This window comes from Pempheris klunzingeri, chromosome 12 (assembly GCF_042242105.1).
Source record: "Pempheris klunzingeri isolate RE-2024b chromosome 12, fPemKlu1.hap1, whole genome shotgun sequence".
NCBI classification, from domain to species: domain Eukaryota; kingdom Metazoa; phylum Chordata; class Actinopteri; order Acropomatiformes; family Pempheridae; genus Pempheris; species Pempheris klunzingeri.
In genome coordinates this window covers 25,539,100-25,563,849 of record NC_092023.1, presented here as the reverse complement: position 1 = coordinate 25,563,849, position 24,750 = coordinate 25,539,100, and the positions used below count along the sequence as shown (strand labels likewise).

General features: G+C 44.4%; 1 protein-coding gene across 3 annotated transcripts in view; it reads right to left on the bottom strand.

The window, feature by feature from the left end:
* Positions 1 to 20,033, bottom strand: part of LOC139211133 (inositol polyphosphate-5-phosphatase A) — a 129,124-nt gene extending 109,091 nt beyond the window's left edge. For all 3 annotated transcript variants that reach the window (XM_070841402.1, XM_070841403.1, XM_070841404.1), the window contains exon 1: positions 19,899 to 20,033. In XM_070841402.1, coding sequence (XP_070697503.1) covers positions 19,899 to 19,976 — 78 coding nt within the window. In that variant the 5' untranslated portion in view covers positions 19,977 to 20,033. The remainder of the gene's footprint in view (positions 1 to 19,898) is intronic.
* Positions 20,034 to 24,750: the final 4,717 nt, after the last annotated feature.

Sequence of the window (24,750 nt, the reverse complement as noted above, 5' to 3'; positions counted from 1 at the left end):
CTGGATCTTTAAGCCACATCTCACTCCTCCTCGTTTGCTCATAGTTGGGGGGAGACTACGAGAGGGTCAAAATAGATAGTTAATGAGTTAAGGTTGTTTTTTGTCACAGTAATAATTGGCAGATAACATTGGGAAAACCACTTGCATTTCGTCGTGCAACCGTGTATTGTAGAATGACAAATAAATGAACTTTGTATCTTGTACTACTTTATGTCACTACTGACTCCAAAAACAACTTCCAACTTTGGATGCTAAGATTTGTATCAACTCTACCAAGTACCATAAATGTACAAGGTCACTTTTCTAGGTTTCCAGAGGTCCTACTTAGTAGGTTTTTTAAAATTTTCGCTTAAAGGTGCTGCTTTTTTGCCATGATAGACAGCTTCTATGAATTTCTCTCTCGATAAGCAAGGAAACGAAATTCTGCTACACATTTGACAGTAATTGCATGTTAAAATAAACCTTACGATATGGTTTTGCTGAACAGCCTCTCATTATTAATTCTGTCTACGAAGTTCCAAATGTGCAGGTACTGAAGGTGTTCAGAGCTCAGACGCCCTGAGGACATCCTGAGGGACGCAATCAAATTGGATCTGCTCACACTTTCAAAAAGGAGGATTCAATCTGCAAAAAGGCCATACTTAGAAACATGTATGCATAATTTAGCAACGGAAGAAAGAGCAAGAGAATTAGGGTGTCACAGATTCGACATAAAAAGACTGCTCTACTTTCTCAAGCTTTGAAAAGTCACTCGGATGCCTTGCATCTCCAGAGGCATCTGCACAGAAATGTTTGATGAGGATGGAGCTGGTGGAGTTCTGTTCTCACGTCTGTGTGTGTTTGTGTGTACGGTTTAAAAGTCTGACATTGATTCCGACATCGATTTTAGAGTTCCTGTGACCATTGCTTGCACCAATTCAGCAAAACCAACAAAAGAAATGCTTTAGGTGTTAATCTTGAGAGCTACCAAAAACGACAAATGTCACAGCAACAGCAAAACCCAACCTGTGAAAGCCTTCACTCCGACTGTTGGGTTATTAACACTGCTCTTATAGGGTGAATATGTCATGTCGTCCTTTCTAAGCTCGATTTATACCTTTCATCTTAACATAAACTCTACTGTCTGAATGTAGCTTTCACAGTAGTTATTTGTGTTCTGTATGTCTAAGGTGACCCTCAAGGTGTGAAGCATGAATAAATCTTTAGACATTTAGACACACTTAAAGTAATTTTAATCTTAATCAAACAAGACAATTTAAGGTCATTTGTCATGACCAAGTGTAACATGTCTTTAGAACAAACCCAAAAACTCTTAGTGGGGTTTAAGTTGTTAGGAAATAGAAATTATTAAAAAAGGAACTCTGTTGAGCGTAAAGAAATCAAATTTTTCTACTGTTGCTCTAAAGTTGACATGACCCACATTTTAATGCAGAATGAGTATCTTAATGGCAGCATTACGGCCAAAGCGAGCTCAGTAGTTGAGTCCACGGAAAGTGAGAATAATCTTTGGCTTAGTGGAAAAAAGGAGATATAATCTTCCCGTAATCTGTTTTTGTGTGAGAATAACATAATATAAAATCCCCGGTGCCCTGCCACGTGCAGAGTGTGCCAACGCCAATGTACCTGAGCCTTTATCATATTCTGCCAAAAATGCTGAGCTGTCATGCAAATCAACCTTTAATTTCCTTGGTTGATGAAGTCATAGTGAACTACTGTCTAGCAAGGGAGCAACAGGAAATGGTTAAGAGCAGGAGTAGGTGGAGAGACAACACAATGTCTGCAGTACAACTTGTGTTTCCTTCAGGTGGCAGCGCAAGCCTGTCTACTTCCTGTACAAGACTCGCACTATACTAGTCCTACTGTAACTGTATTATCTGTCAGCTTCTGGGTCTCTTGGAGTCATCAGTCTCTCAGCTAGCTCTGTCCATGTTGTTCTCTGCCCCCTGAGTTGCCATAATTTTGGTCTTTCCCACTTGCCATTGACTGTTATCTAGCGCTGCTCTCCTGCACACAGCATCCTGTTTGCACTGGGGCAGGACAAACATTGTCTCTGTTTGACGCCGAAGACATTTCACAGGCTATCACGTTTTCAACATGGGCCCGATATCTCTATAATTGGGTTCTTCCTGCTGTGGGAGTGCTTGAGAGAGAGAGAGAGAGAGAATGGAAAGAAAAAAAAGGAGGGGAGAAAAAAGAGTGAGTAACTGGGGGGAGGTGGGGGCGGGGGCGGGGGAGAGGGACACAGAAGGGTCACTTTCCATTTCCACCAGGACCCCGTTAAAATGTCTCAGAGAAGCCCCGCAACATTTCTTTCTGTCATGTTCCATGTACTATGTAGAGCAGAAAGGGGGGGGGGGGGGCCGTGTCACACAGAAATAGGTTAAATCCATCATAGCTCAAACAAGCCCTAAATGGGGCAAACCAGACTCTCCCCTGCTCTTCCGATGGAGAGCATGTCCAAAATATGACCAAATCAAGAAGATATCTCCTGTGTAGTCCTCTCATTTAGCGGTTCCCCCCGGCATTGACCTTCACTGAGTGCCAGAAAACCAGACTTCCAAAATAAACAGTGCAGAAGGCTCTGGGTTTCCACAACACAGTGCCCAGGCCTAGACCTCAACCAAACCCAGAGTGGAGGAGTCACGCCTCAGAAACACCACAACAGCCCTCAGTGGTCAAAACCTGGGCTGGGCCAAGACGCTGGACACACGTCAGGCTCGTTAAAGATGACTGACCATCTGCTGAAGTAGCTGGAATGTACAAGCAAAGGCCTCAGCTGTATCTAGAACCTGTGTGTAATCGTTTGGGTGGAGGTATTTAGACTGCTAATGAATAACAGAGCATTTTCTCGTGGCCTGAACTCTCTGAATCCCTCAGTTTCACCTCTTCTCTTTTCCTGCATAAAATATTCTCTTTGGCTCCTCCCTGGGTAAGAAATGTCCGTTTGCTTCAACAAACAACAGAACACGAAGTATCAGGACCCCCACCCTCAAACAGGATGACTTACACAAGACTGTTTATCTGAATACAGCCCTGGTAAAGCAGGGCACACAAGATTCTCTTCACCATCTTCCTTTTTTGGCAATTAGACTTCACAATTTTTATGAAACACTTGAATAGTTTCACAATCCAGTTTCACAACTTTCTCATGAACTGACATCACAGAGCAGCAGTTGGAAAGTGATGAGGCTAGCCTACATTTCAGGGAACATTTCAAGTGTGTCATACATTTGGCAGCGTGAGAACTTAACTTATTTTAGAGTTCGAGACATGGCCTTGTGGCTATATAGGTCATTTGAAAGCCAGACGGAGAGGGCAGAGTGTGAGATATGAAGCATCTTTGCCTGCCAATGGCATTGAAGTGTTCTGCAAAATAAGAAATGGCACTGGTGTGTTGACGAACATAACATGACTCAGTGCAGATATTCATACATACTTTTCTTTGCATAGTTGAGTCAAAAGTGCACCTAAGTTCTTTGGCAGAAAGTCTATTGTGACACGACAATCTTAGACATACACACAAACATGACAATGCTAACACACTGATGTTAGTAGGTCTAATGTTTACTATGTCCACCATCTTAGTCTAATATTGGCTAATTAATTCTGAACATAATGTGCAGCTGATGCCGACAGGAATTAGATATGGAAAAAGTTTTGACCTGATGATGGGTCTTGATGAAAAGATGAAAGTAACCACAGACATTCTGGAGGACAGTAAATCATCCAATGTCGCTGCTAAAACTCGATGCATGATTCCTCGGGACTAAAAATACATTTTGTACATTTCGTGCTGTGCAAACCTTCTGTACGTCTGTCTCATTGTTGAAGTCGGCAGCGGCAGCAGCAAAACAATCGTTCTAATTCACTCTGATCCCGTGTGTAATTTGAGTATTCACACATCTAGCCTGCAGATACTGAGAAATAATTGTAGCCCGTGAGTGGAATGACCCTCACACACATAGTGCTAGATCATATAAATGAGTGGGAGCAGCGTCGTGGGCAGACTCTAAAAAAAAAAAAACAATGATCACCTGAACAAAGGCAAAACAATTTTGGGCACAGCAGACTGCAAAAAACTGAATCCTGCCCTGCCTGAGATCTACTCCTACCCTCAAAATGATTCACTGTTTTCAGGCATTAATTCTCCGCAACACTGTCGTCACTGTTCTCAGGCTACATCTGCTTTTGGAGCACAGCGGGTCTCTGCAGACACCTCATCGGTTTTACAGATGAAACCACACGGGTTCCTATTTACTTCAGTCTGTTCCCATTCATCATCTGATATATCTAATCACGTCTCCCGGGCTGCCCTGTCACTCTCTGGTGACCTTCCAGCAGAAAAAGGGCATACAATACGACAGGATGAAATAGGGAACTACACACACACACACACACACACACACACAGAAACAGGATAAGGACTGCAGACTGGTCATCATGAGAGACGTGTAAACAGGAATTGAGAGACAAAGTTCTACGTAATCTCTCTCATCCAGACACAAAATTCATACAAAGTGACAAACACTCTTTGCCACACACACACACACTCTCTCTCTCTCTCTCTCTCTCTCTCTCACACACACACACACACACACACACACACACACTGTTGTCTCCAACAAAAACTAAACCATTTGAGGCCCAATTCAAGCACCCTGAGGTGAAGACACTCCACTGAGTCACACAGGCAGATGCGTAACATTGTGTGCCTAAATTCACCTTCACTTCCCCTCGAGGTGAAATGGGCGCACATTTAAGTCAGGCACACACACACACACACACACACACACACACACACACACACACTAACACTTTCTGATATGGGAGGAGCTGGGTAATAGGGCCATTATTTTTAGAGTCATCTCTCCCACCAAAGGTGTTTTGAACTCAAATGACTGAGGGATAAAATTAATGAGTTGGTAAAGAGTTGGCTTTAATAATAACGACAGCTACTGGAGAGGAAAAGAAGAGGACGAATAGCCGTTTCAGATCTACTCACGGCTAGTTAGACTTTGATCCACTTGTCCTTCTTCTAATTAATTTCAAAAAGAAATGCTGCTATCAGTTGATATGCTCAGAGGCAGTCAAAGTAAATCTGCATCAAACATCCCCAGCGTGTTAGTCATTCGCTCACCAGCTACAGTGGTTCACCCACTAGCCCTGCGAGCTGTACCTACGCCACCAAGCTTCTGTCAGAGTCTGTTTCCTGCACAATCATCACATATATATCTGCTGTGAAAAAATAAATAAATGAAAATACATCTCATAAATAAATAAATAATCAGTGCAGCTAACTACCTTGACGCTTGATTTCTCAAGCACCAGGAAAAAGCCCTGCAGTAAATCAGAGTCACCAAATGTACAGAGACTTGACAAGAGGGAAGTGGACGACATGACAGGCAGGAAGGGACAGACCCAGACCAGCTATCTTTTTTTATCTTCACGAAGCGCTTCACCTCAGCCGGCAGCCAATCAGACAAGACACCTACTCTACGCGTAAGGTACATGTAGCGTGACGTCTTGCCGTCACTGTGTTTGGATCCACGTGTGCAAACGTGTATGTGTGAGCACAAAGGACAGAATGAGGGCCTCCGTCTCAGCCAACACCCAACGTGCTCGACTTACTGCTGAGAATGCAAACATGCAGCAGCTTTCACTTCACTTGACCATCATTTTATTCAGAGACAGTCAGCGCACACTTGTTCAGCAAATATAAACAGAGAAAACAGACATAACCACTGAGCACTTCCTCCAGATGAGACAAGGGGTCAGCTTTTAGCTCAAGGGCGACTTGGAGGTAGGTTTAAAAAAAAAAAAAATTGGGTTATCCAAATTGACAAAGTTGTGGCCATTAGCACGCTTGTCAGACTTGAGTGATCCCTGAGTGACGGCTCAGCAGGCGAACAGCTGCACTAATGCACGAATGTGAAAATGGACTGACAAGCTTGTGGCGTGATGGAAAAGCAACCTTGTTTCCATGTAGTGAAAACCTGAGCCGGTCTGCTGCCGAGCTGGAGCCCTGGCTAGAGATGCTGCTACTCAGAAGAGCTGGGCGGATGGTGTTAAGACTCCCTCTGCTCCCACCTCTGCTCCGCTCTTTAATCTGAGCTCTGAGGCCTCCAAGCTGTGTTTCTGAAGCCTGTATCCTTGAGTCATATGTTCAGTTTGAACACATTATACAGACTGATGCATTATTATGATAGCAACAGTAATAAACTTTATGTAGATAGCACCTGTGTGCTTTTCAGTCAAAACAAACACAATTAAAACATATAGTGGTTGAAACGAACAAACAAGAGCAATCAAGTAAATAAGCAGGCAGCTTAAGTAAAGTCATGCTTTAAGAAGAAACTTGAATCAGACGGCCTTATTTCCTCGTTCCAGAGCCTCTGGGCCCAGATAGAGAAGGCTCGGTCCCCTTTAGTTTCCAGGCTGGACTTTGATAGAGCCGGACCACCTCTGCCCGAGGATCTCAGACTACACAGGAGGTTCACAGGGGATCATACCAGGGGGTGACTGGGACAGATTTAAGTCATGTAACCTTAGATACTCATCTTTTAAGACTTGGAACAAATATTATAGTCACAGTCTATTGATTACTACAAGTAGATGTCCAGATGAAGATGAGTGCAACAGGACGTACGCAGGCCAGGGGGTGTGGGGGTCGACAGCATCTATATCTCTGTATCTCTAAATGTAAAGACACTGAAGCTATGCCACATAAAAAGCAGCCAGGCAATAGCTCCTAACTCATTTGACAGGACAGGAGCACAAACCAGATTCCAAACCTTGTAAACCCTGTTGTTCCTGACAGTTTTATGACTATTGGATGGCTTTAAATAGCCTAAGTAGATCATTTTTTTCTGCCATACTACTTCGCTGTTACAGTAAAGCTGGAATGTCTCTACAACCTGTAACCTGACGCACTAAGCAGGGCTTCAGCACAAACATGTTTAAAATTTTGATCTTCATCATTTAAAGGTTTCCATCTGTCATGGAGGCAAAGTAAATACCTATAAAAAGTAAATGATGAGCATTAGCAGGTGGATAAATGCATCCTTTTTTTAACAGGCGTTTGTCTTCCCTTTCTAACTCGCCTCTCGCTGGGTAATAAAAACCTGTGAAGCAGCCAAGGTAGAGAGGGTACCATCTGTTCAGCTGCTCTGTGGACAAGCATCTGAGGGCTGGCCTGTCCCATGGAGCGCCACAGACAAACACACACTTGTTTGAAGGAGCGCTGACAGGCTGCAGGCAAATGGCCAGGGCAACCCTTAAGACAAGGGTGTGTGTGTGTGTGTGTGTGTGTGTGTGTGTGTGTGTGGGGGCAAGTGTGAAGTCTTCCTCCTTTTATCTACTTTTATCTAGAGCCTGTCAATCCAATGGCCCCTTAAGTCACTGCTCAACTGTCCATCTCTCTGTTCAAATCCACATTACACACAACTGTTTACTGTTTCAGCGTCCACTGGATCACACACTCCACACACACACACACACAGAATGACACCTCTGATAAAGGCAAAAAAGAAAAAAAAAAAAAAACACACTAGGAAAAACGTTATTCATACTAGTAAAATCACAACTTGACCCTTGAAATACCCACTCCCTACTTGATTTACTGTCTCCTTTGCTGACTTTCTCACTGTTTTTGTCCCTGGAAGAGGAAATTTGGGTGAGGCTCAATGCTTCACTGTCGCACAGTTTCCCAGGCCCGGGACCAAGGGACCTTTTTCCGGCAACACCATCAAGAAATAATAGGATGTCTTAGACAAAGATATACTTGTGGCTGAGGTCTATATATAGCTGCCAGGGGAGAGGCAGAAGTGGTGGATAAACGAGGGGAGGGTCTGCATTGTTCGAGCCGTCCGCAGTGGAAACTTTACTGTCGGTAGTGGAAGACCAAGTGATAACCCTCTGCAAAGGCCAGGGATGATAAGGCAGTGAGTGGGACCGAACACACACAGCAACACACGACACACGGCTCTGTGCAAATGCACACGTGTGCTGGAAAGCTGGCAAAAGCCCAGTTTGAAAAACAAAGGGGAAATCAGCAGGGAGTGGTCAGACTCCCACCAAGCTGCTCAGACTCAGACCAGCACATCAGCACGGTGGACAACAGAGCTGCAACTGAACCGGCTCCTCAGCTTAGAACTAGCTTAGAATAAACACGGTCTGGTCTAATGTCTGGGTGACAATACTCAATTCTCATTTCAGTCATTGTGAAATGTAATTATTGTCTGTTGCTGTTGTTCGTATTTGCAAAATGGATCAAAAATTACTTGGATTCCCATCAGCCCTTCTTCTCTGACGACATTTTGAAATGTCACAGTAGGAAGAGATAAAACAATGCGGCTCCATCTGTAATGTGATTGGTGACACCTGCTTTACGTCTCACGGCAGATGGCGTTCGCTCCGTTGGAAAGGACAGTTAAGACACATTTATGAATAAATAAACAGCTAATTCATGAATAGATAAAAATAAAAATATACAAAAAAGTACTTCATTGATGATGAATAAATACTTCATATTCATGTCATTTTATGGTTAGTCATCCATCAGCTGTTCATATCCCAGTTATGGATGATTCGTGGGAGGAATTAAATACATTAATACCTAAAATGTCCTTGCTGTTCATGTGCCTATAACTACATTAGTGTGTTGGGTGTAATCAAAGCCGCCATTTTTAAAAACCCGGCAGCAGCGACCGGGCGTTTTTATTATTTCTGTGAACGAGGTAAACGGCTACACGCAAACCAAACACTCGATGTCCTTACTTATGTTGTGTTTGTGGAGTTTCGGGCTGCCTTGCTATGACGACCACACCCACGCTGAGGTGGTACGCAATTGTAATGGAAAACGACCCAAACCGAGTCAAGGAGAGTCGAGGCAAGTAGTGCTAAAACTGTGTGATGGAAAAGCTCCATAAGTCGTTTCACCGCTGTGCCAGTCTTTAGCTAAGGTAGATTTTAAGGTTTTAGACTATAACACTGATCTCCTATTCAGTATTAAATAAGGAATTACATTCAAGGTCCTTAAGTGCTCTGGGCCTTCATCTTCTCCAGAAGTGAGGCTGAGAGTGGGAGGACTAATGATGCAGTAATTAAAGCAGGCGCCAAGCTTCAACACCACAGCAGCTTGCTTTGGAGTAACACTCAATACCACCCCCCCCCCCCTGCAGCTGGCCCGCTATTTGCATCTGAGGGAAGAAAACAACATGAGCGTTCTGGATGCAGCACGACAAGTGGCCAGCAACAGCCGCATAACAAATACTTCCATGACTGTAGACACAGCGCACACATGTACAGTCAGAGCTGCACTCCTCGCTTTCTTAACTGTAATAAATGTGAAGGTGAAACTCTTTGGAGTGCCATGAGACATATAACAGAAGCTTTCGGGCTATTTCAGTAGTGATGGAGTGCCAGCAGCAAGTGTGTGTGTGTGTGTGTGTGTGTGTATTATGTATTCTCTTACAGCATACATCTTGACTTGCCTTAAATGGGAACCAGAGGGTGTCAAACAGTCAAATACTGATGTTCATTGGGAGGGAGTTTTCCATTATGGCTTAGCACGCTGCTGAGAGAAACCAGACGTAGCTCTGAGTGATGGAGGATAGACTTTTGAGCAATGCAGCACTCTGGCTTACACATGTATGTGCATACAAGTCACCAAAAATGTATGTCTGTGACCACATCATGCCCGATATTTACAGCAGCACAGGATACAGTAATGCTATCCAGGTGCGCTGACCAACCACATGACTCCACGGCAGGAAACCCGAAAGACGAAGAGGCTGGAGGAAAAGTGTAGTCATGAGCATAGTCAGTACCAGGCTCTGCTTAATGACTTGGCCAGACCAGCTAGTGCGTTTTCAGGCTGGGGCCACGGTGGAAAAAAAACAATGGCCTTAACTGGGAAATATTCACCAACCGACGTGTACGTGGAGCAGAGACAATAAGCACTCTCCATCAAAGGCTTAGTGTTAAATAAACAGCCGCCCTGCTGGGAATGTGTGGCTGAGTGTGTATGGGAAAAAGATAAAGGGAGCTGGTGAGTGGAGGGGTCTCTGCGGGGGATAAAGGCAGTGAGAAGAGAGTGCAACCCGGATGAAGAACCTTTTCATCCCCCTCACAGTAACACAGTAGATGTGAAGAATCTAGACACGGTGAAAGCCTTCAGCTGAACGTTTGCTAATAAAGACTTTCCTCAAGTGTCCAAAATGTTTCCTTTAATACAACCTCCAAAACAAGCTCATGTCTCAGAGGGCTTTACAGAGGACGACCTGACCGGCAGGGACACCCAACTAATTAAAAGAGGATTCTTTTGATGGCAAAGGCAAAGAGAGAGTGGCAAAGCAAGTGGTAGTAATTCAGAAGTAGGAAGGGCTCAGGCTTCAGAAGGGCTCTTAGATGTCAGGCAGTCGGTGAGTTGGTTCAAAACACCATCTGGGTTTAAGAGGCAATGTCACCTCTGGCATGTCTAAATGAAGGTGATGGATGGGATGCGGAGTATCTGTAGCGCCTTCACAATAAAAGCCAAAATACCTGTTTATGGATTTTCAAGTAAACCATGAAGACTTTTCTCATGTTGTACTCGTTGTAAACGTGTGTAGCAGGACTGGTAGCATGTGATGCTGATAGAGCCAAACTTCTCTTTGAACAATTAGTGAAATGTTTTGGGAAATGCATTGATCTATTTTCTTGCCAAGAGCTAGAAGACGGATCAATGCCACGCTCATGCCTGTACACTGAATATGCAGCTGGTTAGCTTAGCTTAGCATAAAGACTGGAAACGGGGATCAACCAGCTCCTTTAAAGCGAGCTGATTAGCCTGTTTAAAACGATGCAGGGGGCTGCACTTGTGCACTTGTGGGGTGGTTTCTTCTTACAGTAGATCCTTATACTCACACACATGATTCTAAAGCTCAGAATCTTTCGTTGGAAAGATAGTGAGGTAAACAGCAAAAATACAGCGGCTTTGTTACAAGCACAGCGCCTTGCCAGATGACATCACGCTGTGGCAAAAGTTAAGCCTGGTTCAACTTGTTTGCCGGACAACCCTGCATTTTTTTTTTTTTTTGCCGGCTCCCTCTGTGTTGGCACCCTCGCTTGACTGGCATCATTCAAATGAATGAGAGGCCTGCATCTTTACATTCAGAGGTAAAGTGGGTCTGAAAAAGGCCTTAGAGCAGTTGGTAGACACTTTTTTTCCCCCTTTAACACGATTAACATCGTTTCTGAAATGACTGAATTGACAGTGAAGTGCTGCCGAGCCTCAAATACAGAAACATCCTACGTCGATGAAAATCCAGTCTGCAAAGCTGTCCCTCCCATTTATCTAATCCGTAAAGACATGTGATGTATGTGACCGGCATACAACTTTTATGCATCCCTTTTCGTGAACAAACCCTGCAGCGGCTGCTGATAAGAGCTCTGTGGTGTAATGTGGAGCAGAACAGGGGGGACAGATATCTTGCGACAGCACAGGCAGGCTGTGAGCCACAGCTCCTTTATTTCTGAAGTTTGGCTTCTATGGAGATAAAAGAGGTATGAGCACGTCTGTAATCATTCAGTCTGTGTGTCTCCCCTGCCGACACAGTAGCTTGGAGAGAAACGCATGTGCATGTGTTCCTGGGAGCGTGTGACGCAACAAAGACAGTGAGAAGTGTAAAACTGACATCACCACAACGGATCACGTGGAAGTGAAGTGGATATGGATCACAGATAAAAACACAAGTGGACAGACGGCCTGCTGTTGCTAAGCGAGCTCTTTAAAACACACACTTTGGGTTTACAAGAGGAAAGTGAGCCAAATTCCTTTAGCAAACAGCGCTGACGCAAGCTTAAATACTGCACATAAACTGTGCTATGAACTCCAGGTATGAACACAAACAGTTTCATGACACAACAAAGCTTATCCGAACCTAGACAACAACTAGTTATCTTGAAATCATCAGTTTTGCTTTTGTTTTTTCCAAGTGTTGAACATCCCAGTCGTAAGAAAAAAGGTCACGACTCTCAACAACAACTATTCAGTGACAGAGGGGCTAAAAGGGGTTCTGTTCAAGTTCTCGTTTACAAGGTTAGAAATCCCCTTTAGTCAAACTTCGTTTCTAAGATATTGTCAGTTCGCCAAAATCAAAAAATAACAAACAGCATTTCTTTCTCAGCACTAGCGGTGCCGTGCAGACACTTTTGGGTTTTTTTTCCATGAGGTTTCAAGATAACACCCAGAGACCAGAGGTCACACAGCAAATGTGTTAGGACAGCCCAGCTATAGCTTATACATGAGAAACCTTCAAAAGATACCACATTGACCTGTGTGTTAAAAACGTTACTGCAGCCTCGGAAACTGCTGCTGCTGTGTGGTTGGCAGTGCCTGTGAGCATCAGCCTCGCAAACACGCGACATTTTAATGGCAACGAAGAGTGGCAGCAAGCAGTACGACTCTTATAACGCACTTAATAACTAGTTTAGAGCTCTTAAACGTCTCCTGTCAACAATGCAACAGTCACTGGAGATGACTTTCACCACTTGTAAAGAAAGGGAAGATAGAAGGTGACTGAATAACTGTCTGACTGAAGAAAATGTGCCCAGGACGACAAGAACAGGTAGAAAATAACCAAACAAGTGCAGAAACAATGACTTGATGCTGAGCTTCTGCTGCATCAGTTGCATTGTACTCCTGTATGTGAATTTACACGGGGACTGATCCCCCTCTGATGTCTCTTCAGGGAATCTTGTGAATGAGTCCTGTGCTCATCAGAGGAATGGGTGAGGGGGGTGTCCCTCTCTGGCTTTCCCATCCTGGATAATTATGGTTCTTGGAGTGAACCCAAGCTTCCCCTGCTCCGCGTCGACACTCCCACTCTTATCCCAGTTCCTTATCTGGATCCAATGGGGCCTGGCTGTTCATTGTCCCACTCTGATCGCACACACACACACACACACACATACATACACACACACACACACACACAGTTAAACCCTCCTGAGCGGGGGGTCAATGAACTCTGGAAAAAGCTGGCTGTGTCGACCCACTGTAAAGTCCCTGTCTCGTGTTATAGATTACTGAGAGCTGGTGTGTATGTCTTTCTCCAGATTCACATATAGGTCTGTGAGTGCGTCATTTCCCCCGAGAGACCCCCACTATAAACTCTCCTGTCTGGTTCAGTGACTGACTGCTTATTTTGCCTGGTAAGATCAACAGCTCAGGCCGGCCGGGGAGAGGAGGGGGGGGGTACTGTTTGTCCTCCACATCAGCAACATGATCATCTCCACACCTCTGCTGGTTTGGGCCAGGGCAGACTCTGTTCAGGGGGCACGATGACCTGACTCAGCACCGGGGAGACACAGCTCACAGTGCAGTAATTCTATTAAAATGAATGCATTTCAACAGAATCCCCGAAACCACTTCTCTACCAAATTATTTTACTCAATCCTCAATTCAGATGGATACAGCCATTGCAAAATAACTGGTGACATCACAGGAGAGTAAGCCACTGCTCATTTATGCTACCTAATAGTTTTCTTGACATTTTGTGGAAGCTGACTTGTTGACTGATATCCAGCAGTAAAGCTGAGAGGCTCTAAGAAGTCAGTGAGTCTGGCATTACATTCCACCATGAGAGCGGCCGGCTGTGTGAAGAAAACCCAGAGCCCTGAGCGATGCAGACAACGGGGCTTACCTCTCATAACAGAAGAAGAAGAATAAGATCCCAGAGGGCCCTGAGCTTTTCCCCCAGGGGACGGGCTGGAGTGGCTGTGAGGGGCCGCAGGGCTTTCCTTAAAGACTTGAACACCATCACAATCTGCTGCGGCAACATCTTTCCATTTCCTATCTGAGGTTTTCATGCAAATGACTAACGATGCAACAGCACATGCAAAATACACTATGCATTTTTTATTCAGTGGCGTCATTTGACTGACTCACCACATTAATTAAATACACAAAGCATATTTGATAGTGAAACTCAACCTGTAGGTTAACAACTCTACTATGAATCAAGACTTAACTAAGACATAGTGTCATTTCAATGGTCAAACACCATCAGATACTGTTAAACATACCGTACATTAAGTGCTGGATATCTAATTTGAATGCAGGACGTTGTGCTTCCAACTCTGACTTTTTGTGGCCTGCTGGTGGCAACGTTCAGCTCTCTCCAACATCTTTTCCTTTTGAAACTAATTCCGTGTTATGACAGGATGGAGGAGGGCAGAGCGGGGAGAGCACCAAAATAGCATCATCTGATCTTTCTTTCATAAACTTTTCCACTCCTGCAGCAACACACTGGAACAGACTTTGGCAGAGGAAGAAACGCAAAATCAAGCTGTCAGATGAAGTATTTAGTCACAGTCTTTGCCGCGGAGCCTCTCCTCATAAAACTTGAGCTCACAACGCTGGCGAAAGCATGGAGAGCTGGACTCAAAAGCAGAGACTTGCTCTTCTGAATGTAGCCATTTTGTCATTGTTAGCTTTCCTCCATATCAACACACCATCACGTCTGATATCACATTTGCACTTCTATTGCCAACACTATAAATACGCTTCCTAAATGCTCAATTACATTATTCAGTTCGGGAATTCACCACCATCAGCCATGTGACTAAAGGCTAAATATAGTTTCTAGCATCTATGCTGGCTGCAGTTACATGTTTACGAGGAAAATTCATTTTATCCGCGCTGGTCCGTACCGCTAATAAGATGCAGAGAGTAACTTTGACTTTAGACCTGTCAAACACTTCCCAACCACGCACACGCTGAATAACAGTCACTGAAGACAAACTACTTGGAGTAGTGTATGCATTGCTTCTAGGTTTGAGTCAGACGGGCACTTTTTCCTGCTCTGTTCTATCTTTGGTGGTGTAAATATGCCCACTCAGTGGGGTCGGGGCTCTGATAGCCTGAACTAATGAGCTGTCAGAGGACAGGAGAGGAAAAAACAGAGAGACGTGATGAAAAATAAGCTGGGAGACCAAATCCACCAGGAGAGGCTATTCATAGTAATCTATTGCATCACCATATGGCCGTCTTGGCTTGGCAAATAGGAGGTGTATGTAATCAAAAACAGAGTGGTTGTAATCAAAGCAAAACCAAAGCCAGTGACCAGTGGTGGCTGCGATGAGAGCGCTTGAAGAGAATGTAGCAGCCATCATTTGGATAATAGGACCAGAGGAGTCTACACACATAGCCTTAAAAAGCAGAGCGGCACCTCAGTTTACATCCTCAGCAGTCAGAGCTGGCTGGAGAGATGGCATCTGCATCGGTTTGTCACATTTCGATTATTTGGAATAATCCCACTGAGCTTTCTGCTGGAAAGTCTCCAAAAGTCACGAAATTATCTCTCAGTTACTGTCAGCAAGCCGAGATTCGGTTACCACCAGAGATCAAGTAAAGCACAGACACTCAAGTGGCACCTATAGTTTGTTTTCTCCGGGCTGAACCATCGAGGAGAGGCAGACTTTGTAACATTTTTGTTGAGTTTATTTGGGTTCAAGCTGAACAAACCGAGGCCCGGTAAACAGAAGTGACAAGTTTCAACTGACTTTTGCGTGGAAGATAATTCCAGTCCATGCAACCTGAGTGAAGCATGATGGGACATATCTGCACACGCCTGCACTCAGGCATTTTGTTGCATTTTTTTCCCCCAAGCATGAATTTCAACATCCAACATTTTCATCTAGGAGTCATTTCCTATCGGTGGTTTGTTGGTGAAGGAGAGGCCACTTGTGGAAGTACACTTTAGTGCTCCTTCAAAACAAAACCTGCGTCTCAGGTGCAGTTATTTAGTGACACCCAAGTCCAGCCAACGTGGTGTCCACCTGTTTAAACAAAGCAATAGTGACAGGAAAACACTCCAGAGCTCTCCAAATGAGTTGGATGAGAACATGCCCACATACTGGCACGAGTCTCCAACCTGAGTTTATCTCAGCTGTGGAAGTTAACTGATATTATGACTCTACCTCATCAGCAGCTTCGTTCCTCTACAGCCTGACGTCTGTAAGGGACCACGCTCACATTTTAAAAGGATCCTGAATTGAAGAAGCTACTTATTGATTCGTTCATTCGCTAATCTGCACACTCACTTTCTTTCAGCATATTTTCCTGTAATAGACGTTTGCGGGAATGACTACAGATAACAGCTGATGGCTGAGCAAACTCATTAATGGACATCATTTGTGGTGAACTGTGCACAACAGGATGATTTTGGATCAGTAATCCAACAGGACCCATGGGAACGCTGCAGTGCCTTCACGATGGGAACAGATGAACCAAGCCTGGTGAACAGATATCCTTAAGGTTTGGGAGGAGTTAATAATGTAGGATAATTCTGGGTAATTTGGCACTTTTGATCCTGGGCCTTATTTTTACATGATTTGGGTTTGAAATGACAACCGAGTACAAAATGTTTTGGAACTGGTCCAGTGGATCGCCACAGGCAGCAGCCGCGAAACTGTAAGATTCTTTTTGTTCGACCAGAAACAGCCGTTATGTGGCTCTCTTCAAAGCCACCAGACTCCAAAGACATTCATTTTACCTCACCCAACACTTGAGTTGCTGGTCTAATTCTGCTTCTATCTGTGAGTCTGTTTGTGTTATTGTGTGTTGCACAAATATTGCACTGGATCCGTGTTTACCCTTTAAAAACACAGAAGTCACACAAAAACATAAACTAACCATTGAAATATGCAAAAAATAGAGCTCAGTTTTAAAAATACTGGAGTTACCCGTTAAATCTTCGTCTTTTAATATGCCTTAATTGTTTTGGCACAAGGTCAGCATATAACATTCTTTGCTCAACAAGCATTAAGGATATTTTCTTCAACATTTAAAATTAAAGCACTGTTTCAGTGCAATAAGTGCTGCAAAAGACCAGCGAAGCCAAGCATGACTAAAACAGGGTAAAGGCTAAAAGTGATGATGATGAAAGGGCAGCTTTGGTTGGTAATAAATAAATTACACGTTCCTCCTTTGCATCTCCTTACTGTCGTGCAGGTAAACCTGAGTGGCTGCTTGTGTTAAAGCAGCAAACACACAGTCCAGCTCTCAGCTGGAGGGGGGGACTTTATCTTAGAAACCCAAAGGGAGCATTTGAGACTCAACACAAAGCAAATAATGTCTGGTTGTTGATGGTTGCCGTTTTAGACATGGGAGAAGCCAATGTTTGCCGTCGTAATTAGATTAACTGAGGATGGCTCAGAGGGCCGACAACAGAAAAGGACTTGAGCTTGAGGACGAATGTTTGTCTTTTGCTTTATTTGTTCAGACACAGCAGAGTCGGAGGAAATTCAAATGGGCAAAATGCCCCAATGAGGCTGAGGCTTTTAACATCAACTTTCCTTATGAATCAATGAAAGTGTTGGTGAAAGATCCAGACAAAAACTATAACAAGCATTTTAAAAAAAAAAAAAAAAAAAAGGCTAACTTTTCAGTGTAAGACAGGATCTGGGAACAACAGCTTTGTGTGGTTTAATAGCTGAAGCAGGCACCAAGACTGGCAGAGTTGGGGGTTCTGTTCCCTGCTGGGCCATCTAACAGTACACAGCTTGTGAGAGCAGCAATGGCACTGTGATGTAGTTTATAGATCCACCATCTAAGACACCATATGTTCATGGTGAGATGCTAAAAACCTTCGTAAAGCAACTTTGAACCAATCAATCTTTCGTTATGTTCGCTAACACTTAGGATCGGGACAAATGATTGCTGGGACGGTATTTTGCTTCACCGTTACTATTAGTATGTGTTTCTACACTACATATACAGAGGATTTTTTTGCAGTAATTTGCCATGTAAGGTTTCTGTTCCACTTAAACTGCTCAGATAAAAATGACTCGAGGTGCATTTGAAATCTAGTAGCAGCTCATGGCTAACGAACTACAGGATATATACTACTGGACAGACACATACTGGAGACATCTTAAGTTCACATAAAGAATAAAGAATTAAAGCAAGTCTTTGTAACTTTTGCACAGCTGTCAACAGAGCTGCCACATCTGGTGACTACAAGACAGCAGTACGTGCTAAAAGGTGGCGCAGAAGACAGTCAGGAAACTGACTCAGTATTATCAGTTACACAACAGTACGTGTTGAAAGTTGGTGTATACATGTTGCCTGCACCACTCTAGCTGAACCAAACCATCAGGGGCATAACAGCTTATGATAACACTGCTGATCTTAAACTCATCGATCAATCCTTGACTTCCGTCCGCGGCCATCTTGTTGTCTTCGTCCTACAAGCTTCCACTTTCTCCGGAGCTAAATTTGTGTACATTTAGCATTAAAGGCTTTCATCAATACTTGCGGAGGAGTGGCACTCCTTGTTCAAACACACCACAACTGCACGGTGAGGCTGTGTGTGCGCGTTTACATATGGAATGGCGGTAAACACGAGAGACCGCAGCCGTGAACATTCGATCTTCATCCAACTCTATGAGGTGGCATAGAAGTATACCTCCAACACATTTCATAATGTTTTTGGTAGATCGGGGGTCAGGCTACGCCGCCATAAACACAGAATCTTCTAATTGACAACTGGCCTAATAGCGAAAAAAGTCCACAAAGAGTTCATTCTACTCCAGCATCATAAGGCCTGCAAACACACTGTAGACTATTGATAGTCTCATATACAGCCAGCAGACCCACTCATAGACGGAAACACGCTCCAATATGCATTTTGGCACCCAAAGACACCCAAAGCCTGCTGCTTGTGAGAGGCAGGCTATTTATAGACTTACTCCAGCGAGGGAGACGGCTCTTCCTTCATGTTTGGGATCAGCTCTTCACACGGATGAAAGGAGGGAGGGAAGGAGGGAGGGAGGGGGGGGACTTGCTATTGACACAACACTGAAAGTGACACAGAGTGCTTGAACTTGAGGCATTTAACCAAAATTGTTACACTTTCCTCCATGATTCGCTGCCATTACTACAACCAGAGGGTGCAAACGCACTATGAAACAGCCGTGGATATCATTCAACGACCTGCACGGACACTCCTTGGGAGGTGTGACACACCTATTTTCATGCGAGGCTTGTTTTTGCTTTTCCTCAATGAAGCAAGCAAGCACTTTTAATCTAGACTGAGTATCTGAACGCTGCTTGGGGCCCATAATGCCGTGAATAGGATGCCGGTGAGCCTGCAACCTCGACTGCCACCGTCTTTATTTATGGCAGTGTCAACTCCAGGAGATAACCTAGCTCTTCTTCAAGGGGAACACTGCTGGGCAGCACCCTGACATGGAGGGAAAGAATAACTAGAAGGTGTGAAACATCAGCTGCAGGAAGCTGAAGCAGTGGGTGCAGTGATCGGCTTACTTCTATTACTCTTCTGCGGTTTGTACTTCCCAAAGCAAAGCTCACTCAGCTTAACTAAGTTTGGTTTTACTAGTTGTGATGATCAGAGGCAGATTCACACGGGGGGTGTGGGGGGGTGCTCTGCAAAGGTAGACTACTGCAAGCCTGGTTGCACAGAGTTGAGAGGTTGGATCACAGGAAAAGAACTCCTGTGCCCATGGCCACTCTACTGCAGAGACAGACTGGGATCAATACTCACATCTTTACAGGCAGAGCGGGCAGAAGGCATGAAAGAAAAAGTGGGTCACTGCATGTGCACAACACAGAACCCTGGACACACACAGCTAGCATGTGTCGGTACGGTTAGGAGAGGCCCATGTGTCAGTGCAGGGAGAGTATAGGTGTTTCACACACACACACACACACACACACACACACACACACACACACGAGTCGTGACCAGCTGAGACGTCGTTTAGACGCAGCTGTCCTTATATACGTTAAAGAGAAAAGTACAAACACGACGCAGGAGCAGACAGACAGGCAGACAGACAGACAGACAGACAGACAGCAGTGACAGACAGCGACGGTCAGCGGAGAGACTCACATCCTCGAACAGGGATCCAACGTTGGCTGTCACCAGCAGTACTCCCGTGCCCTGCGCTGCTGTCAGCTTCCCTGCCATAGCGCGGTCTCGCAGGTGTGTCGGGGACTTGAAACAGCGGACTTTAAAAAGGTGAGAAGCGGAGAGAGAGAGAGAGAGAGAGAGAGAGAGAGAGAGAGAGAGAGAGAGAGAGAGAGAGAGAGAGAGAGAAACTACTAACGAGCAGGAGCAGGAGAATGTCTCGCGAAACTGGTTATGAGATTGGGAATTTGCGAGTGAAGCCGGGGCTGAGGCGGCTCGGCTGGAGCATATTTTTCAGCGGTGGCCGCGCATCTAAGCAGGAGTTGGTTTGCAGTAGAGGGTCCGCTGGCGGCGGGGGTGAGCGCGTGCCTCTCGTGCTACTTGTCCACGTTCGGAGCCATAGCCGAAAGTTTCCGTTTTAATCCACGGAGAGCGCCCGACGGCTCTGGTTCATCTCAGCTGCGAGTGTTTGCCTGGCTTTTGTGCAGTGTAAAAGTCTCCCTCCGAGAGCAGGACTCTGAGCCAGGACCATTGCCTTCACCGCCCGCACGCCATTGGTCCTCCGCCGCTCTGACGTCACCGTGCCAATGAAAACACGGGGCTCTCTTAAAGGGCCAGCGCGCCGTAAACACAGCAGCTCTGCCTCCAACCGCCCGGCGTCCATTATCGGACACGGGACACACCTGGGCCTCTCCATAACCAGTGTTTGTCCCTTTCAGTATGTCCCCGTGCTGTATGCTGCAGCTGCAAGTTGGGTTTGTTTTAAAGTTAAATAAACTGGCAAGTAAGTGAGTTTTTGTTAACTTTTTCAGAGCCATAGAGAACATCATGAACCGAAACGTCACAAGCTGGCATGGGCTGTGCTCGGCCCAGGACCGGAGGCTCTGCAGCGGGTGATTAAAACCAGCCAGAACACCAATGCAGCCCATCTAATGAGCATCAGTGATACAAAGAGCTTATTGACCTCTCATAATTAAGAATACTCCTCCTATCTCACTGTTCACGGTAGGTATCAAAATGCCACAACCTGAGGGACAGTGAATGAACACACACACACACACACACACATACACACGCACACACACACACACACACACTCACACACACACACACACACACACACACACACACACAGACATAAACACACACTAAAGATTTAATCTGAGAGATGGTCACTGAGTTATGTGCTCTGTTCCTACATATGATCCATAACGTAACTGTTAACTGGGGATTCATTTCACTATGGCCACATTATGCGTACATATAGACACCAAATACATTCAGAGGACATACTGTGCTGTGTATACTGTGTATATAATTAATTCATCTCATTTCTCATTTTAATGCCTATACATTTAAATATGTTGTTATTGTTATGCTGCTATTCTTCATCCTGATATTTTTTATTTATAGTTTTGATGCTTTCTTCCTGAAACCCTCATGACAGTAAATGTCCACTGAACTGACACAGCCTGTTCACCATGCTGCCGTCTGCCAAGTGGTGCGGCAGTATCCACTGCTGTGTCCACTGCCGTACCACCAGACTACAGAGCAGCTTCTCTCCTCAGACTGTGACACTCCTCTATCCTCCACGGATAAGTTCTTCTTTTGCGCAGCTTGAGGGGGCTACAGCTTCCGTTTCTTTGCGCAATCCTGTGTTGTAGAATGAACCTTGATCATTTTGTTTGTGTAAACTGTTTCTATTTTTTGAGTTGTGGACAATATGACATTTAATACAGTGAAATCTGTATGTTTATGGCATGAATTGATGGAGCGAGGTCAACCTTGAAGCTTCAAGGGTCACAGACATCACCTAATGCAGCTTCTTTGTCAACGCATACTTGTCCATGGATGCCACTGACATTCCACGTGTCTTTAAGAATGCCACAGGCATTATTCGTGCTTCAAGCAGAAACAACAGAGCACATGCAGTCCGCTGGCTAAGGTCACAGACCACCTGAAGGTACGACAATAGAATCCTTGGTGGATTCCTTTAGTTTCACTTCAGGGTGTGCACAGAGTGAGCTTCCTGCAGTGCAACTGAGGTATTCGCATGAGTTTAGGCAAGCTTGTATATCCATAATGTTTTTGTTTGTTTGTTATATGAAATATCATCTGCAACATTTTAGTTTTTCATGCCATGTGGTGGGTGACAGCACACAAAAAGTTATCGATTTCATCTTTTGGCTAATTCATGACCATTGGGGGGCAGAAAGACTCCAAAACAAACAATTTATTTCATCAAAAATAGAGCGATGTGGTTGTACCTTCGCAGTCTTTGCACTGTGGTCTCCTCAGCGTGCTAGATGTTACACTGTCTTCATCAGCCATGGGACACCAGGCAGGTAAAAACATAACCGTGTTGATCTATAGTGAGTTGAGCAGTACTTGACACTCTATTAAATTGATTACTCTAATTATTTCCTCATATCAAAAATGTCGTGTAAAGCATCTTTAAGATGTGCATGGAGTGAACAACTTCACTAAGTGTTAACGTAGTCTGATTTAATGCATTCAAAATTACAGACAAAATCATTTTCTAAGACAACGTGCTGTGATTTTTATACCTAAGACTCAGATACCAACTATGGAGGCATGACCCGCCTGATTGGTTAGTCCCACGGTTGCCCCACTCTAAAGCATACCCTGATTTTTTATCTATTTTACTGGGGACTATAATTTACTACATGGGCATCATGATGTGTTGATGAAGACTGAAAACTAGCGACTGAGACTGAGACCAGTTGCTCCCTGCAGGCCTTTGGGAAGAATGCAAGTTTAAGCACCTCCACAATGACTTCACCATCCAGACCCAGAAGCTATGTTCACTTCTTCTTGTCTACCATTTTCTGCTACAGAATGTAGACTATAAATACCCTTTCTAACACGTGTGTGATCCCTCCATAGACCTAGACGCCCTTTGCCAAATGTGGACACGCTATCCTCTCTTAAGATCTCCTTAAGATTTCCTGTTTAGGTTTTGGAAAGAAGATCTTGGAAAATTTCATATTAGAAGACTGGAGACCAAATCAGTGTGCATGACTGGATTTTGCCATGGATGTTCAGAAACAAAGCCAAGCCCATGTGTGATGGATTATTGTGAATGAGAATAGATTATGTTGGCCTTTTTCTGGCTTCACTAAACCTGTTTGTTGACAAGAAATTGCTCATCCAGGATTAGATCACCTGTTAACCTACACAAGGCTTAGCACCAAGCAGGGGAAAAACAACTGACCTCATTAAAAAAATGACTGTTGAATATCAATTTAGGCTGAAGATTACGCCTTATAACAGTAGGCAGAGGTTACATTGATTTTCAATTCAAAATATGTGCAATACATATAACTCTTTGACTGCAGTGGGCTGCCAGTAGTGATCATCAGTCAAATTTTGGGGAAAATGATCAGTGATGTTGCTCTCTATCATCTTTTAGCTCCTTAAAACAACCAGAAACGCAGTGTGACCCTTCTGCTCATTCACAGATCATCCCGTATTAATTACAGACGTGCTTTTCTTGTGGCATGATGCGGTCTCGGGCCCAATAATAGCCCACTCCAGTCAAAGGTAGTTTGAGGTCAACAGCATAGGGTGGGCATACGACACGCTGCATATCGGCTTTAGAATAGAATCAGAGTGAGAGTTAAGTTACATAAATGTGTGGGCCTTGTTGTATTTTGTGTTAACTTATACTATACGTCACCACATTCAGTGAGCGTCCAGCTGTGCAGAGATGACAGGAGGGGAACGGTGGCAATCCTCAAATGGCTAAAGAATGGCCCATGCAGCTATTACATTAACAGCATCAGACGAGCCTGTGTGTGTCTGTGTGTGTTTTGGGAGGGGGCGGGGGGGGCACGGTCATAGCTTGCTAAGAGTCTTTGAAGAGAGCTGAGAGATTATCGCCAAAACGAGAGTGCTCACAGCTGTGCCTGGCATGGAAGAGTGTGTGTGTCTGTGCATGTGTGTGTGTGTGTGTGTGGGGGGGGGAGTGTATGTGCCTTTGTGACTCCCATGTTGTGGTTGTGTTTGCATGTTTATCTGTACGATGTGTCGCCCAGTACTGTACTGCATGTGTGAACATGATATGCTACAGAGAATCCATAATCACTCATTCAGACACACGAAGGGGATAATGATAGCAATCGAAGGGAAGAAACCAGTGCCAGTGCTATTGTGTGTGTGTGTGTGTGTGTGTGTGTGTTTTGGTGTGCCTACATGTACAGAGCTTTAATTAAAAATGGATCAGACCGCCCTTGAAAACAATCCAAACTAGATCATATCTCTTTTGCAGAATGTTATCCTCAGCACTATCACAGTAAACTAAGTACCATTAGAGCTATGTAAACTGTGTGGACTGCGCGGGAACATTCTTAGTCTGACTGACTAGTGTTTATCATCAAGTTAACATTTTGTTACCGTATATGCTTACAGTAAGTCATGCTGGGCTTGGGTGACTGAGAGTTAATAGTTCAGCTCGGGAGGAGGCAGAGAAGAAGACAAAGCTGAAAAAAAAAAAAACCATTAGCAGTGTCCTTAATAGGCAGAGGAAGAAAGAAGGAAAGGAGAAATGGAGGATGAGGAAGACGGGGGAGCGAGTGGAGGAAAATGAAGTTTGTGCATCGTTACAAGTAGAGCTTAGTACGCCCGGTATGAAATAACAGATGAAGCTAATCTTTAGAAGAACAGTTTGACATTTTGGGAAATACCAGAATGCCATACAGTGAAATTCATCCTTGTGTCTTCACACAGTATTTGGTTCAAGAAGCTTGTTGACACAGTGAGTAGTCGTAGTAGCCAGCTGGGATATGTTAACATCACTGAATGGCAATAGCAC